We start from the raw sequence: 19,505 nt of genomic DNA, 5'->3' as shown, positions 1-19,505 counted from the left end.
TCAGGTTTTAGCTTTAGGGTTATCACGGTCCATAGCCTTTACAATAGGTCCTATACTAGACTGATTGCTAGGTTTTTTTTTTTTTATATTAGATTTTTCATCTTTTGGCGGGAGGGGAGGTGTGTAGGGCTTTGAGCAATTATGGAGAAATCATGGTCCTCCACAGAAATTGGGGCAAGTCTACAGACCACATGTGACTGGGTGTCATACCAATAGTACCGCTAAAATTATCCTTGTTTATTGAACAATCAATGGACTTTAAGGGGGTGTAATGTAATGCATAGAAAGGGTAATAAAAATACAACCACATTTTTTAGAAAAATAAAAATCAAGCTTAACGTGGATTGGATGATAGATATTATCCGCCATATGCTACGAATATTTTGCTATCTGTCCTGTTTATAGGCAACGAATGGCAAAATGGTATTCGCCTGCTTAGAGACGGGGGGAAAATTTGCCCGTAACCTATGTAGCGGGTGGATGATAGAAGCGGACCAGTTTTTTAACTAGGTTGCCCTACTTACAAATGCACGATTGCATGTTAATTCATGCCTTAGTTGAGCTAATCTTAGTCTATAATACTTTCTGTAACTTATGTCGGCGAGTGGATAATAAATGCAGACCAATTGTTAATTGAGCTGTAGTACCATCCTAGTTACGAATACACAGTTGCAAGTTAGTTCATGTCTTAGTTGTGCTAATCATAGTCTATAGTACTTTCCGCAGTTTTTCAGTGAGCAGCTAGGTTTCAATTTGTGAGCTAAGTGAGCAGCCCTAATTGAATGACATCATTTCCTACAAAGGCCACGTTTGATGGAGCTTTTTTATGAGTGTTTCAGGTTTTTAAAGTAGCAGAAGTTATACATTTCATCCGATAAATCAAAGGTGTTATCTCTTTGCCAATTTTGCAGCAATTTTTTTGGAACAATTTATGTTTTATTGACGAATTTTGAGGATAACTTGTCAAAGCAACTGAACTTTTTTTTAAAAAAAAAAAAAATTAACATCGAATTGATTCTAATTGATTTTCCACAACTCTATTATGATTCAAGAACCCCCACCACACCATAAAAATAAATCAAATAAATGAATAATAATAATAATAAAAAGAACAATTGAAAATAAGTACAATGGTGGATGGGCCATGTAATTGAGCAGAACGTATTATATCGTCACAGACTCACAAGTCACAAAGTAGCACATGGTTGAGGAGCCTCCTGTCGGTCAATAAACTGACCACTTCATGCCTGCCCGATCCAATGCGTCTTACTCTTAATTCTTAAACGTGCCCATAAAATTATGTGTTTTTTACACGTTGCACCATATTATATATTCTCATGCAATTTTTTTTTTCTTTTTTTTTCTTTTTCTTGTGTCGGTAACTTTAGGGGCTCAAAAAAAAAAAAAAAAAACTAGATAACGTTAGGACGAGAATAGTGAAAACGACTGATGAGAAGGCACGTGATGTCGTTTAATTGACTGTACCTAAACACACAGAAAAAGTTAATCTTGTGAAAAAAAGTATCTCTGGGTCTATTCCATCTTTTCTCATAGTCGCCTCTGGCCCAATGATATGGTGCCGCGTATGCGGGTACAATAATTATTTGCCACCGCACACACAGGTTAATTTATATGTTAAGACAAAAAGGAAAAGAATAGTCGTATAGTTTTGAAGTGAAAGGAGAGAGAGGGCAGAGGCTCCTTAAGATTGCCGTGGAATGGGGACCGAGAGCCGAGGCCCCATATACAGATGTATATATGTTGTATATTTATAGACTTTAGAGCTTATTATTATTATTAGTATTATTATTATGGCCCCATTGTTTAGCGGTCTCGGCGACAAGATTTAATGCATTTCTTATTGGCGAGGTGACCACAAATATTTGCGGTATTGACGGGGTAATTTGATGACATGGTTTATGTGATCAAGGTGTTTTTGCTTTTCTTTGTCTTTGGTCTTCGATATTAAAGTCTTTGGTGGCTTTTCGATATTGTGTATCTTATACGCATATAATAAATACTGAAAATGAGACTTTGAAAGGGATAACGCTCATTTTCACCATATATATATGATTTTGGAGTTATAAATATTTTCGTTAAATCACTACTTATTTTAAAAGTTTGAGTTGATAGGAGAGAGTAAATTTAATTATTGAATTTATATTGTAACACTCTCTCACGTGTGGGCTCAAACTTCCTTAATAAGTGAAGCTCAACACATGAATACTTAATTGAAAGAATATGTGAATGACGAAAATAAAGTTCGAACTCAAAACTTTGATTTTGATACCATATTAGAAATTAGAGATTAAAACAAAGAATGTATACAATTAAAGAAAACTTTATTCAAAATTGTTTATATTTCTTGATGTCTGATTGATTTAATAACAATATGCATGTAAGCCGGATCCTTATACAATAAACTTTGGAGATAAAATTTGTGCGAATTAAGTGTGTGATTATTCTATACATCGAAGGCATTTATGTAAAGGGAAGGTGTTATCTTTTTTCTGGAAGGTTGGTAGGTGAGTGATGTAATTCCGCACTAGAGGTTCATTTCTCAATTGATTTGCAGTAGGTGAGTGAGTGTTGGTGATCATGCCTTCATTCTTTGCTCATATATCCTTCCTTTAACATTCTCCTTTTTTTTAAGTTGGAACATACATTCATGACATCCAACTTGCCAAGCAAGTGATAGAATTGTGTCGAACTTATTGCCTTAGTAAATAGATCGGCTGGTTGTTGTGGTTTATCCATGAATTGCGTTTATCAAATCTGATCTAGTAATGGTCAAGTATATAAATTTCCCAACTAATCTACTATAGGAGAGAGGATCTGCTATAAAAGTTATCCTTGTTCACTAAGTGCTAATTTTTGTTCCATCGAAAAACTAGATGGCTTGGCACCAAAGAAGTATGTTTCTTCAAGTATTTCTAATGCAATTTTTTAAGAGGGAAAAATAGATACATCACTATTGAGAAAAGCATTGTTGAGATCAAGTTGGCGAGGTGCCAACCACAAGATGCAACAATGGCAACGAGGGTATGAATAGTGACCATTTTAATTTTTAGCCACATTAGCAAAAGTTTTGGTATGATCAAAAACCTTTTTCTTGATTAACTAAAGAAAAGAGAGAGATTGTTACTCCTTCGAAGTGGAGTAATTGAACAGTTGATCAATGACAAGTTACCGATCTCACCCAAATGGATTACGATTACGACTTGTCTTCATTTTAAATAACATAAACTAACCTTAGCTACCACGTGAAAGAAAAAAAATGCACCAACGAGTCCATGATGCCTCCTCATTCAACCTCACTGACTCAAGAGGAAAATAACTATTTGTCAAAGTTTAGGAAACATCTCTTCAATTGAAAGTACGTTAGGGGCAGGCATTAATAATCAAGATAACGAGAAAAATGCTAAAACAATCTCTTCATTTTATGTTTTTATTTACAAAAACAATAAATGACGTAACATTTGATAGGATATATGAAAAATATATAATATTTTTTTGTATATTTTATAATTAGGTTGATATTGAAATATTTTTTATTTATGGGTTGATTGTAATCAAATATTAGAATTATAATCAAATCAAGGAAATTTGATTATTATAATTGTATTTAGACATTATCCTTTAAATAGAGATCTTTGTTGTTGTAGACAAAACAAATTAATGAGCATAATGTAACCCTTAAGGGTAGTCCGAGTGGTGGATATAAATGTCTAACATCGAACCACCGTACATCTTTGTGTTTATTTTCTATTTTACTTCTGCTCATATTTCTGCATCATCATTATTTTAACATAGTATCAAAGCTATTGGCTTACGCCAATCAATCTAACGGTCTGTGAAATATATATTTTTCATATATTTTAACAACATTTAAAAGCCAAATTTTTTAGGAAATTTTTTTTTTTGTTTGAAAACTTATATTTCTCTGGATGACGTCAAATCTCTACCATTCCACGTCCACTGGATTACTAATGGCGACATAGAAAAAGAGAGTTACGCCTGTCTACCGTTGTACGTACTTGTGCTCAAGAAATCATTCAAGGTTTGACAACTACCTTCTTAACCACCATTTTTTTTTTTTTTTATTATTATTATTTGGCATTTAAAGTATGAAAACCACATCTAAGGTGTGAGAGAGAGGGAGACGTTTTGGATAGTTCCACTTACGAGTAAAAAAAAAAGTACATTGTATATGTCATCACTCTTCCGGACTCTCTGACTTTTTTCAGAAATCAATTATGTAAACCTAATTCATATAATTAATTAAAGTTTTATTATTATTATTACTATTATTATTATTATTTACCCTGAACAAATCCTCTACCAACTTTTGGCAATCAATAATAAAAGGTTGCTCTTAATTTGTTCTTTAATTGTTCTCTCTTTTTTCGGCTGTAAATAATGTTTGCCCTTTAATTCTTTTGCATGCTAATTGTTGAATCAAAATGCTAACGTACGATCGATCTCCAATGATATGTTACTTGCCTCTCTATATTATTTCTATCTTTCTTTTGTTTCTACTTCTTCGATCTTCTTCTCTTACTCTTATTATAATTGCTACCGCATTCTTTGACTGTGCTGCTAGTTTAAGCATCTAATTTAATAAAGATTTATCTCATATTTAATAATAGTTTTAAAATCATCTATATATATATATATATATATATATATAAGAACAAATATAACATTATTCTTATAATAAACTGGTTGATGAAGTTATGTCTCTTCCTGGAGTAATGATAGAGACCATCCTTTTATCATTTTTTTATCCTCTTAAAGTTGATGTGCTTTTTAAAATCAACATTAAATTTTAAATGAATCATACTTGAATTTTGATCTAATGGTGATTTTGAAAGCCACATCAACTTTAAGAAAATAAAAAATGAATAAAAAGATAGTTCGTAGCATTACTCATCTTCCTAAAGGTCGGAATATTGGGAGTTTCGGTTGGAGAAAGGCAAATTAACTAAAGAAAATTCTAGGCCTTTTTTTTTTTTTTTTTTTTTTTTTTGTAAGAAAGAAATTCTAGGCTTTGATCGGTGGCAATTCAGTAAAAAATATGGGGCTAAAGTGTTCTTTCGTAATTAGCAAGTGTGTCCCTTTGGGGAAAGACATAATCATTAATTCCTCATATATATATTTGACTTTTAACTAAATTAATGGTGGTACGTATCTTCAGAATTTACAGTGCACGGTATTGATTTCACTTTCACACACTCAACTTTCGTCACATTTGGAAGATCTTTGATATAAACTGTCCACCATAACTAATGGAACAAAAATGCTATTTATTAGTGTTATATTCCACCAAATCATTAGTATGCCTGCGTATAATAAAAGCTTCACAGTTATGAGAGACCAAATTAAAGTAATTGATAGGAATAACTTTTTTTTTTTTTTTGTTTGGTTGATAACGATAGGAAGAACTTTTTGTTTACACTATACACTAATAATGTTACATACTTAATTTTTATCACGCTCTCAGATAAATGGGCTGATGTGAATCATGTGACAGTGTTCATCAAAAAGCTTATAAACATTACTACATTAACCCAATTATATATATTGTATGTATGTGCATGTGTATGTGTATTACGTTCGTAGGGTGTCTTCTTTGATGTCTATCTCAATCCCGTGTTATTGGGCACCAAATGACCAATTGGTAAGATTGTATCAGTGGGAATTTTGTGCGTCTTTGTGAGGAGTTTGGAATTCTTACCCAATATTCAAAATTAAGAACATTTACATCCGGCTCAAAAAAATTTAAAACTAAAGAACATTCACATTATGCTAAGGAAATATATAGCTAAAGAATTTTTTTTTTTTTTTTTTTTCTATTTTAGTTACCCACTTTTTCAAAGCACCTACATCATTTTAACTGTTCACTTTCATTATCCCAATTTCATTAAAGTTTTTATTATTATTATTATTCGTTAGAGGAGAGAAAATAGATTGATTGATTTTATTAATTTAACTTATGAATTGTTAAAGTACAGTATTCAGCAAATTTGCTAGTTAAGCACCGTAGCTGCTAGCTAATTCATTATTACCCAAAGTGACTAACCTAATAAAGAGTTTTTTTTTTTTACTGTTTTTTCTTACGAGGATAACCAAAATAACCTTTTATAACTATTTAGGGGGGTGGCCATGGCCATGTCTGCTCGTCGATCATAATTATATCATGGGGTAAAACTGGTGGGGCATCTTATCTTTTCTTATCTTTTCTTTTCTTTTTCAGTACGTACTACTCTTTTTCTTTTCTGTTTTAATTTCTGTTTTCGTTTATATTGTTGCTTCTTTTGACTTTTTTTTTTTTTATTAGCTTGAGTGTTTTGGTGTGGCGTCGTGCAAAAAGGTTCGCATGTCTCTACAATGACCACATTTGATTATCAATACCTGGATTTTCCACACAACAATAATTGAGGATCGATGACAATTTGACAACGCAACCCTTTGCAGGCGCAAACATGTAATGTTCTAAACCATGGAAACAAGATGTTTCACTTTTTTTCTTTTCGAAATGGTAGGCCGAAAAGATCAATTGTGAGTATTTTATTGAAGTGTAATCATAAGAACATTTATCTGCTGAGAGCAACATATGAGGAGTTTAGACGATGGTAATCGCAAGCGCTCTTTCAAATCTGATTAACTCATAATCTGACCTAACTCCTGACCACTTGAAAACTTCATTTCAGCCATTGAACCAAAAAAAAAAAATTCACTTTAGTAGTGGTCAAATAATCCAAAAGATTACCGCACATAAAAAGAAAAAGAAAAATACAACCGATAATTGATTTTCTATCACATTCTTCTGTTGACTTGGGATCCCCCCATGTTCATGCACAAGCTGCTTGGTGTTGAGAAAAGAAAGAAAGGAGGCCAACATCTTGATTAAATCCGATGGTCCCCATCCGCAGTAGTATTCATCGACCTTTCAATCTTTGCATGGCATCTTCAAAGGCATATGCCTAACGCCATTATTCTATGTTAAAATTTCTGTACCAAACAGAAAACAAGAGAAAGTTTAAGGGAGCAATTAGTGTTAAGAAATTTTTATTTGCATATAAGTTAGAGAGAGAGAGGGCCTCGCCACCTACTGGTAGACTCATCCACCATTTTTGAAAAGTAAGATAAAGTCGTATATTTGCTGTCTCTGTCGACAATAATGTCATCAGATAATGTTTGGCAGCTCTTTAGACCCAAAGTTTTCAGGGAAAAACGACACACAGATTTTTGAAAAAAGAAAAAGAAAAAAAAAAAAAGGAAACTAGCTGTACTGATGATCATGTACTTTTTTATTTTTTCTGGGCTTGATGATTACGTAATTGACTGTATGGAGTCACTCGTGGTGCCGACGCTTTCACATTTTATCCTATGGTTATTTGATTCTTTTTCACCTCAAAGTGCCAAAACGCACTTAAAAAAAAGGTAAAAATAAAGTTTTTTTTTCTAAAAAGCTATTTTCACTTTAAAAGGTGGGAAAACTTTACTTTTAACTGCAGTCAATTTAAACTCTTTCACTAGTTTTTAAATGTAAAAATAATACAATAACCATTATATCCTTGACTTTTTTACAAAATTCTAAATTTACCTTTAATTTTAAATTAAAAATTAAAAAAATTATTATAACAAAAAAAAAAAAAAAAAACAAGGTGACCCACGGTTGAGCCACCTTGTGACCTTTTTTTCAAATTTTTTTTTAAATGAAAAAGAAAATTTAAGAGTAATTTTGTCTTTTTAGGGGTTTTAACAGTAAAAATTGATGAAAGAGAGTAAATTACATCAAATTAAAAGTTCGAAGAATGAAATTAAGAGCTTATGAAGTTTAGGGAGGTCCTCTCAAAATATGCAGTAGTTCATAAGTCATTTGTGAAGTTTTTCCTTAAAAGTTGTATTTCACAATGCAAACCTAAGCATACTAAAGTGGTTGATATAAGAAGTGACCGAATATTAAGAATAACATTACTCTTAAATTAAATAATTAAAATATAAAATGTGATATATATATTTTGAAAAGTGAATAGTTAAAATTATATATATATATATATATATATATATATATTATAATTAAAAATTAGGAAAAATTTTAATTGTGGTGCATACGCTTCCTACTGTATACGTTGTATACAAGGAGAGTGACACCTGTTCGACGAAAACTAAACGCCATCCGTCATCGTCACGCTATCATTTTATTGACAATGAATGTGTGATATTTTTCTGACAAAAAAAAAAAACAGAAGGAAAAAACTTGGTGACACTTGCATAGTTTGACTCTTCCAGATTGATAATATACAAAAAGACCAATTAATGAATTTATGGATCTGTCGGTGAATTTCATCGTGTTTTAATATTAATTGGCATTGGGATCAGTGCGATGAGGTTCCATCCATGTGCTCTCTTTTTCTAAGATGGCTGCATTCACTTTTTGGTATTTTGTATTATTGTGAGGGAGCTTAAATCTTCTAAACTAGCATTAATTGTACACCGTCCCCTGTAACAGATGTCCTTTTACGCCACCGTATTTGTCTCCAGTCAAGGCTGAATTTTACCATTCGGCCGCCCCTCAACAGGAGGCAGATCAGTCGGCCTGTTTTTGCACATGGCCGGACGGATAATTTGATCGGAAAATCAAAATCGAAACCAAACAAAGATTAACAGGGATTTGGCCATCTCAGATCTTACTCTTCCTTTAGTTTTCAGTTGTTCTTAAGAAAAAAAAAATTAAGAGAATTATTTAATTAATACTTTAATAATTTTTTCTTTTACTATTTATAATTCATGACATGACCCGGATAAAGAAGAGAAGCTGTTAAAAATCATGTGGATGTTGGTAAAAAGGGCAAAAACTGATGCATGATTTATCCAGATCTATGTAATGTATATGTAAAGCAAATTGAAACACAAAAGCAGTCATGATGCAATAGGGCAAGCAATAAAACAAGGATATGAATTACATTGTACGAAAACTGTGACATGAATTGACAACTTATGTGTCCCGCTTTAAAGCAAACCCACATCTTTATTTGTGTGATTCTATACCGAATCCCGTCCCAATGCACATCCCAACTACACTGCCGAATTTCGATCTCCAAATTTCAAAACAATTGCGTTATATATTTTCTTGTCTTACACTAATCTTTTTGGTCGTTCCTCATCCTTTTTGTTTTTCGATAATTAGAAGTAAAAAATATCTGGATACGACACTTCTTGACATGATAGCAATGGACTACCGAAAATTGCCGAACCCTGATTAATTAATTTTGTTCATAAACAACATATATATTTTGTTTCGTGTATCATCACATGCTTCTTCTGATTATCTGCAGCCTCGGAGAGAACAGTCAAACAATCATATTATTTATTATTCTTTTACTGCAATCTCCCTCTCTCTCTCTCTCTCTCTCTCTTTCCTCTTGGTTGGGAAGAAAGAAATCATGATTTTTTTTTTTTCTCTCTCTATATCTAAGAAAATGGATTTGTGAGTTGAAAATGATTTTCGTGGGTGAATCCAGTGGACCAGTAGTACTCTTCACCTACCCAAGTGAGAGCAACAAACTGATGGATGTCACACCCAGACCACATGCAACATCTCGGGCTACAAGGCTATGAAAGTGATTTGTGAAGGATAAAGGATTGGCATCATTGGCGCCGGCCCTGGCGGGGTATTAATCTAATTTGATTTTAAGGTTTGGCATTTGCGTAACTGCGTTATACCACAATTTGTAGTTCGTGCATATTCACACAAAACATGATTGCATGGAGACGTGAAACTATAAAAACGTGCATTACTTTATGGCACCCAAGATAACGTTGATTGGAGGCGTCAGCTACTCTTACAGCTGTCTATATAATATAACAATACATTTTGATTCGAATGTCACCGTCAGGCAATTAACGAAACAAGTCAGCATCCAACAGCTACGTACTCTCAGAGTCTCACTAGCTAGTTAGAATCTGGGGAAGTTCTTTTCTCATCAGGGTTTGAATTTTGTATATTTTTTAACGGTTTTTGTTTTTTATTTGAGAAAATATTCTTATCTGATGTAGAATTATTGGTTAACGACACATGACATATCTCTAAAGTACGTAATTGGGTTTACCAAGGATTTTTTTTTTTTTTTTTTTCTAAGTAAATTATTACAAGATTGAAAAAATTCAATCCTAAGAAGATCTCACATCGTCAGGTTTATCTCCATTAAAATGAAAGGAAATGGAAAAAGCAAAGGGACACTTTATTTTTATCTTAATTAAGTAATAGGACCACATAAATGAGTAAATCCATGCACGGAAGATGTAAAATAACAGAGCAAAGATTAAAGAGAGAAAGAGACAGAGACAGAGATTAAAAGTCGCGCCGCCTGGTCCTCGTGCCCAAAAAAATCATGGAAAGTTAAGCAGCCACACGATTGTAGCTCTCTTCGAAGAAATTACACAGACGACGAGAAATTTCTGCTTTGAATTATTGCATTTTAATTTAAGAAGCCAATTCTTTTAAAAGCTTCACACCATTACTTTATTCCTTGCTTAGCTTGCAGCCTCTATCGAGCAACTTGCTCAAATTAGTCCAAACATGGGCTGGTATATTTTATTTCATTTTAATTGTTTTAATCATATATGAGATATTATATTAAAATCAATTTATTATATTTATTTCTTTTTTCTTTTTTTCACAGCTCACTTTTATATAAATAATACAAAAGTAAGTTGAGGGAATCGATGATTGATTTTTCTTAATGTGAATAGACTAACTTTTTAGATAAATCGTTTAATTTTTTTTTTTTTTTAAAAAACTCTTTTACACTTGCTTTCCATTAAGAGATTCACTTATAAAGTACTCGTCCATAATTAGTTGATTAAAATGTACGTGTGGATCCATCTTGAATCTCATATATTATTATTTATTAATTTATTATAAACAGACTGAGTTGGCATCTAAATTTTATGATAATATTTTTTATTTTCTTTTTACACCTCAATTATTTTAACATTTATTATTCCATTATGCCTAACATTTCTAACAATATTTAATATGACACATTATTAGACTGAGTTGGCATCTGAATTTTATGATAATATTTTATATTTTCTTTTTATACCTCATTTTTTCTAACATCTATTATTTTATTATGTGAAGTTTGATTCTGTCATGTGGGAGGGATGATGACTAGAACATTTCTTTTCATTTTGAACTTTTATCTCACATTTGTAATTTATTTTCTAGAGGAAAAATGTATTAGTGTTATGAAATTAGTGGCCATAAAAATAAATTTGCATGTGATCGAGTACAATTACTGTAAGTTGTCACTTGTCAGAGGTCGATCTATCATTGTTTGCTGGATCAATATATATTTAATATATAATAATATTGTTTATCGGGCATCTGAAATCTCATGATATAAACAATTGTGTGTATTTTTGTAAATATGAGGCTCTGATATGGGCTTATTTACATAGAAATACTATTATAACGTACGAAGGCCTAATGGCGGGCTGGAGTGTGATAATAAATTTAAAGTTTTTGGCCAGAAAGAATAAAAAATGAAGTAGTGATTTACCAAGATGAGTTTAGCGAGGAATGGTAAAAGACAAAAGCTATATAAAGGGAGGGAGTGGGTTGGTCAGGAGCAGAACTACAACCCTCTTTGTGGTGAAGATGGGAATTAAAATGGGGTCTTCAATGACCTCTCTCCTCCTGGCTGTTTTAGTAGCAGTCTTCTCTCTCAGCTTGCCATCAGAAACCTCTGCGAACTATCCGTATGCATCCCCTCCACCACCACCAAAGAAGCCTTACAAGTACTACTCTCCTCCTCCCCCTCCGGTGAAGCCATACTATCCACCACACCACCCACCACACCACCCGGTGATTCCACCACACCACCCTGTGCTTCCACCACACCCCCCGGTGCATCCACCACACCATCCGGTGCTTCCACCACACCCCCCGGTGCATCCACCACACCATCCGGGGCTTCCACCACACCATCCGGGGCTTCCACCACACCCCCCGGGGCTTCCACCACACCATCCGGGGCTTCCACCACACCATCCGGGGCTTCCACCACACCCCCCGGGGCTTCCACCACACCATCCGGGGCATCCACCACACCATCCGGGGCTTCCACCACATTATCCACCACACCTTCCACCACACCATCCGGGGCATCCACCACACCACCCACCACACCTTCCACCACACCATCCACCCTACAAGTACAAGTCTCCTCCTCCTCCTCCAGTAGTTCCAGTCCATCCTCCCTACAAGTATAAGTCTCCTCCTCCCCCTCCTCCTCATCCGGTTTACAAGTACAAGTCTCCTCCTCCCCCTCCTCCTCATCCGGTTTACAAGTACAAGTCTCCTCCCCCTCCTCCTCCAGTTGTTCCAGTCCATCCTCCCTACAAGTATAAGTCTCCTCCTCCCCCTCCTCCTCATCCAGTTTACAAGTACAAGTCTCCTCCCCCTCCTCCTCCAGTAGTTCCAGTCCATCCTCCCTACAAGTACAAGTCTCCTCCTCCCCCTCCTCCTCATCCGGTTTACAAGTACAAGTCTCCTCCTCCCCCTCCTCCTCATCCGGTTTACAAGTACAAGTCTCCTCCTCCCCCTCCTCCTCATCCGGTATACAAGTACAAGTCTCCTCCCCCTCCTCCTCCAGTAGTTCCAGTCCATCCTCCCTACAAGTACAAGTCTCCTCCTCCCCCTCCTCCTCATCCAGTTTACAAGTACAAGTCTCCTCCTCCCCCTCCTCCTCATCCAGTTTACAAGTACAAGTCTCCTCCTCCCCCTCCTCCTCATCCAGTTTACAAGTACAAGTCTCCTCCCCCTCCTCCTCCAGTAGTTCCAGTCCATCCTCCCTACAAGTACAAGTCTCCTCCTCCCCCTCCTCCTCATCCAGTTTACAAGTACAAGTCTCCCCCTCCTCCTCCTCCTGTTCCAGTGTATCCACCACACCACCCAGTTCATCCACCACACCATCCAGTGTATCCACCACACCATCCAGTGCATCCACCACACCACCCAGTGCATCCACCACACTATCCACCACACCACCCAGTGCACCCACCACACTATCCACCACACCACCCAGTGCATCCACCACACCATCCAGTGTATCCACCACACCATCCAGTGCACCCACCACCACACATTCCACCACACCATCCACCCTACAAGTACAAGTCTCCTCCTCCTCCTCCTCCAGTTGTTCCAGTCCATCCTCCCTACAAGTACAGCTCTCCTCCCCCTCCTCCTCCGGTTCCAGTCAAGCCTCCAGTTTACAAATACAAGTCTCCTCCCCCTCCTCCTCCGGTTCCAGTCAAGCCTCCGGTTTACAAGTATAAGTCTCCTCCTCCTCCTCCTCCAATTTACCATCCTCCCTACAAGTACCAGTCTCCTCCCCCTCCTCCTCCGGTTCCAGTCAAGCCTCCAGTTTACAAGTACAAGTCTCCTCCCCCTCCTCCTCCGGTTCCAGTCAAGCCTCCGGTTTACAAGTATAAGTCTCCTCCTCCTCCTCCTCCAATTTACCATCCTCCCTACAAGTACCAATCTCCTCCCCCTCCTCCTCCGATTTACCATCCACCCTATGTGTACAAGTCCCCACCACCACCACCACCACACCCGTACGTCTATGGATCTCCCCCTCCTCCACACCATTACTAGATAATGGTGTTACTGCATCATGGTAAGCTTCTCTTATGTTACATTACATTTTGCTAATTTCTCCTTAACATTTCATTACACCATCCATTTTTAGATAACTAAGCCAGTTGGAGATTGTGTTAAAAAATAAGCATTTTTCTATACTTCACTAAACCAATATTTTCCCACCAAGGAAATTAAGGTTTTATCGGGCCACATTAGATTTTAATTTGTCTAAGTATACTTTCCTATACTTTTGAAGTCTTCTGATGCACAACGTACATTTTCTTGCAGGAAAGCAACAGAACTCGTGAAAATAAAGAACGGGTTGTTTGAAAAAAGCTAGTAGACAAAGAACAGCGAGTTCCGGATTTGAAGTAACGTTGAGTTTGTGGTAGCTGTTGGGGTTCCTCTTGCTCATGATGTCGATTGTAGTATTGTAGTGGTACATGTATTTATGCTCATTATTATGTTTACGAATGTAGTGGTTTCGACCTTATGCAAACGCAGAGGTTGATCACTAATAATAAAATAAACACGTTTCTCCACATATGGGTCCTTTGTCAATTATTTATTTGTTTTTCTTTTTTTGTTGTCTTCCTCTTGTGAATGTCTGGCACGTTAATAATGGACCCCTTTTCTGTTCATGATTGCGTGGCTTTAATTTCCCATGCAACAGAACCAGAAACCGCGTCACATTTATATAAAGAACTGGGCATCAAATCTCGCAACTATTCATGCAGATCATCCGTTACATTCTTTTTATGAGCATGCAGATAAATACCATTTATGCCTGTTGAATGGAGCACTAGAAGTACCAGCAACTATATATCGACAATAGACCCCAATTATTTTTGACAAAAAAAATAAAATAAAATAAATTGCATTTGTCCGGATTGAGTACTTTGATTACTTAGTTTATTGGGGTATCTTTCACTTCACTAATTACAACTCCTGCACCTCGTGCATGCCTGTTGGGAACAGTTAAGAGATGTTTAAGACAATCGTAAATAACTCGAATTAATTAAGGTGATTTGATTTTACTTTTTTTGAAAGACTACAAACAGCATGGAATAACAACAGTGTCATATAAAGCAAGTGAGACTCGAGATCTGGAAAAGGATTTGTCGCCTTCCCTTTCTTTTCCTCTTTTTTGGGGCATATCATGTCCTGTGTGAGAGACTCATTGCTGTGGAATATTTTTATAAGAGAAATGTCATTTTATGTGTAAACTCCTTATTTAAATTAAAGTTTGTAATTAATGATTTGGATTAAAGGTATACATAAAAAGCATATCCAAAGAAAATATCTGAATATTCATTGCTAAAATCCTCCCGCAACTATATATTTAGCAATTCACTATCATGAGTTAATTATGGAGAAGTGTTATATGCTCTCTTGGTGTATTTTTAGTGTCCTGATCTTAAATGAATATTATTCAAAAAAAAAAAGGGCTCTTATTTCTCTCACATAATTTTTAAAAAATAATATCCACATAAAATTAGAAAAACACTAAAAAAAAGAACACCAAAAAAATACCTAGAAAATAATTTCCCTTAACCATTCAGTGGGTGCTTTTGAATACCAATTGAGTTAAAACTAGTGAGATGTTGAATAATCTCACAGGTAATTATGTGACATAAAGATGGAACTAAGTTATAAATATTTTATATTAAAGTCATTTGTTAATATTTTAAAAAAAATAAAATAAAAGAATTGTCTTGAAAAATGTTGCGACCAAACGAGCCGACAATATTTTGTAAAGTGGGCACTTTACCTAACACGTACTTTTACCTTTATTGTTAAAAAAAAAAAAAAAGGTACTTGATTTATTATTTCAACATTAACTGTTGTCTGACAAACATTAACTATAGTCTGATAATAGCAGAGCCTCAACGTCTAATTAGGCAGGAAACGGATCCTCTCCTCCCCTTACAAAATTTTTTGCACCCTCTTTTTATAACTAACGAATTTCTGTGTGTTTCATTTGAAATAGAAAGGATTGTCTCCAATTACGCAATAGCGGAATATCTCCATACCCTATCATTTGTAATATGCTTTTAATATATATACATGCGTAACAGAAGATGTTTGACAAATGTTAATTCTGTCAAACGCCAGTTTTCATGTTTGTTTGATGTTCAAACATTATGCAGGCCTTGAGAATTTGACAACATAAAATAAAATTAAAAGTGATAAATAATCGTAGTTCACAATAACACTTTTGTTTCCGTGGAAAAATAATGTTACATATATTTTTTTACTTTTTCATGTTTATTTTTACACTTTTTTATATGATTTTTAAAATTAAAATTTAATAAAAATTCATTAAAAAAGTGTGAAAATAGGTTTGAGAACCCCCTTCTACCTTTTTTTGCTTTAAAAGAAAAAAAGATATAGTAGCTTAAGCGTATGAGTAGTACTTAGATGTGAAGAAATTAATAAATTGAACTCATCTCATAAAATCAGTTTAGTAAGAGAGGATTAAACATTCTTTATAAACATGTTTAAGATCTTATTCACATGAGACTATTTCTCAACACCCTCTCTCACGTACTGACCAGTATTTTTTTTGATCTTTGTCATTGAGTAAGTAATATGGACCCTTATTTGTTCTGTAGTAAGCTCTAATACCATAAAAAAATTTGTAGGCTAACTCATTTCATAAAATCGGTTCGATAAAAAAGAGTTGGCCATTATTTATAAACATACTCAACGTCTTATCCATAAATAATCTGAGACTATTTCTCAACAAGACGGTGGATTGATATACACAACCCAAAAAACAATAATCCCTTAAAAAAAAAAAAAAAAGGGGGAAAAAAGAAAAATCAGACCTAAAAAAAAGGCTGGTTCTCACACACAGTGCTTTCCCCTTTATTTATTTATTTATTTTTCTGGGTACGATGCCACTAGAAAAAGTGGAAAAAACTACTTTTTTTAGAAAAAGAAATTGTTTTTAATCATCATAAATAAAAAGGAAGAAAAGAGAGATAAGAAAGAAAGAGAGAAACAATTTTGCTGTGATTGACATTTACACATGGAGGGAAATGCTTGAGCCTGATGAGGGAACAATTCTCAATGCTTTTTAACCTTATATACCGCTGATAGAGATCAAGTATCGGGATGGGTGCATTTTTGTCCTTTGCTATCTTTCAAATGATGAAATACAGGTGTTTTCGAATTATGACTTTTCTTAAACATACAAGATTTGAGAATAAAGTATCTACAATTGTTTGTTTTTATAACAAGAGTCGAGTCAAATAAATAAATTTTAAATATTTTTTAAATTAATATTGTAAAAATTTTTAAATTAAAAAAATATAATTTTTTCTTATTTGTTTTCTATTTATAATTTGTCACATTAATTTAATTTTTAAAAAAAAAAAATTATTTATTTAACTCCTTAACACTATACTTTTATAATAATAAATAATCACGAATATTATAGTCGGGTCTAAGAGTATTTAAATCCAACTTAAAAAATAGTTAGTTAATATATTTTTTTATTAGTTGCTTATTTTTTCAAAGCATTTATATTTGACTTAACATTTTAATTAATAATTTTTTTCATTTAAAATATTTTTATTTTCTTTGTTTTAAGCTTTTTTTTTTTTAGCTGAGTATACATCATCTCTCAGTCTTTTTTAATCTACTCAATTTTTAAAATTACCATCAGATGTGTAAAGTTTATATAGTGATTTTAAAAATTAAAAAAATAAAAGAAAGACCGAGAGAAAAAATGAATATTTTTCTTGTTGGGTAAAGGCTATTTTTTTACCCCAGTGAGTGTTCGAACACTCCAGTTTTAATCAAATAGTGGGGCCTGCGCACGTAATATAATTAGCAGTGAATATTTTAAAAAATTATTATAATGGTTTGATAATCGCAAAGCACAGATCAGGAAAAAAAAAGAGAACAGATATAGCACACTAGCTAGATAGTATGGTGTCAGGGTCAGAAGATACAGTAGAGTTTACAAAATATATATATAGCACACTAGCTAGCTAGTTGGTGTCAAGGTCAGAAGATACAGTAGAGTTTACAAAATATATATTCTAATCAAGAGGTGGGGCAGGTGAGTGTATTATTATTATTATTTTATTTTCACACGTACAATTAAGGAGTAGACGAAAAATTTAAACTAATAATTCTTGCTTCATAAAACGTAATTCCTAATTGATTAAGTTATTCTTTGAGGACATATTACTATTGTTATTGTTATTATTGTACTATATTATTAAGTCAAAACATAATTTTATTTCTTTTATGAACTATATATTGCTTGTTTGAATCTAATTATGCAAACCTTAAGAATGTTTCGTTATTACCTATATTTTATCCATTTTATTTTTTAAAAAAAAATATTTATTTCACTTTTTTTTCTTCTTCTTCTATATTTTGAGTTTATGAAACTAACGGTAGACATAACATACCATGTTAATATCATGAAAACATTTGCATAAAAACCATTTACCAAATCAACAATTGTATCAATTTATAATGGTAAGACATGCATGATAAAGATAATTAATATTGATATATTTCTAACACGTTTAAGTGCTAAAAATGGCACATAGGTAAATGACAAAATGTATTTTAACCTACCTTATTGCTATTACCCCACATTCAAAAATTAAAATAGTTTGGCCTTCTCTCACCTAGTCATACATGAGTATTATATATCGGACATTAAGAACAAAAAAAAAAAACAAAACAAAAACCAAAGAAATTGACTGGAATGAGGACAAATAACAATGGAATTGTTCTGCTTGTTCAGATTCATAATCAAGATTCATGTACGTGCTGGAAATTTGAGCTGTTTAGGTAAGGATCATTAGGTTTTCTTTGTCATTTCAAAGCTATGTGCTTGTTTCAACAAACCTGTCGAAGAAAAAAGGGAAAATATTAGCTGACTGGATTAGAATAATCCTGAGAAGCTCTTTCTCGTCAAGGACTAAGGAGATTACATGGAATATTTATTGATAAAAGCAAATTTCAGTCAATCTTTTCTGCTTTCCTATCCAGTTTCCTAGACAATGAACAATTCTACTTTAAATCCTCAATCATTTGATCATTTGTCAAATTTACCACTTCAACTTCTTCATCATTTGATCCTTAATCAGTTGAATCCAGATTATTTTAACATAAAATCAAATCGTTGAATAGGACTCTAAAGCTGATAAATGATCTGTCCTTCTCCACACTGTAGGGGGGATGTGACTGCGCACTAAAATGTTCGCTAGCCAGCTTTTACCAGAGTAGCCAAAGTATGATTAAAATTTCACCAACTTGGTACGATCAATTTTTGTACCCTAATGAAAAACCCATCTCTATGACTTTCTGGGTTCAAAAGTTTTTATACTATCATCGGATTCTATATTATCACACTAGTGTCACATCCAATGGCTGCAGTTGCTTCTTGCGGTCCATACACTCATTTTCTTCTTCACCGACATGTAGCAGTGGAATGAAAACCACATGGAAAAAAAAAAAGAAGGGAAAATGGGGCCTGCAAGTTGGCTGCAACTACGGGCAGCGTATTTTAAAAGGATAAGAGGCTGCTCTTCGATCACCTAAACAGAGGGGAATAATAGAGAAAAGAAAGGACAAGGCACAAAAATTTCAATTTCGAATCCATATAAATCTCACTAACCCTCCAAACCAATTGTCATATTTAATGAAAATTCTCTCACGTCCACCAATTTGTTTCTTTTTCTGATTTTTAATTAATTGCATCCTTTTTTATTTGAGTAAGACATATATATGAAGACAAAATATTACAATAAACCCACGCATTATATATATATATATATATATATATATATATATATATATGAATATGTGAAATATA

The 19,505-nt window shown here is 33.8% G+C and overlaps 1 protein-coding gene across 1 annotated transcript; it reads left to right on the top strand.

Moving 5' to 3' along the window:
• Positions 1-11,622: 11,622 nt before the first annotated feature.
• Positions 11,623-14,199, top strand: LOC132183977 (uncharacterized). The gene is made up of 2 exons (XM_088518187.1): positions 11,623-13,694; positions 13,946-14,199. Exon 1 carries the CDS (start codon positions 11,672-11,674, stop codon positions 13,670-13,672), a length of 2,001 nt encoding a protein of 666 aa, XP_088374313.1. The 5' UTR covers positions 11,623-11,671; the 3' UTR covers positions 13,673-13,694; positions 13,946-14,199.
• The last annotated feature ends 5,306 nt before the right edge of the window (positions 14,200-19,505 follow it).

Source organism: Corylus avellana, chromosome 7, assembly GCF_965113065.1.
Source record: "Corylus avellana chromosome 7, dhCorAvel1.hap1.2, whole genome shotgun sequence".
NCBI lineage: Eukaryota > Viridiplantae > Streptophyta > Magnoliopsida > Fagales > Betulaceae > Corylus > Corylus avellana.
The sequence above is the reverse complement of the archived record's forward strand: the minus strand, read 5'-3'. Positions and strand labels throughout refer to the sequence as shown.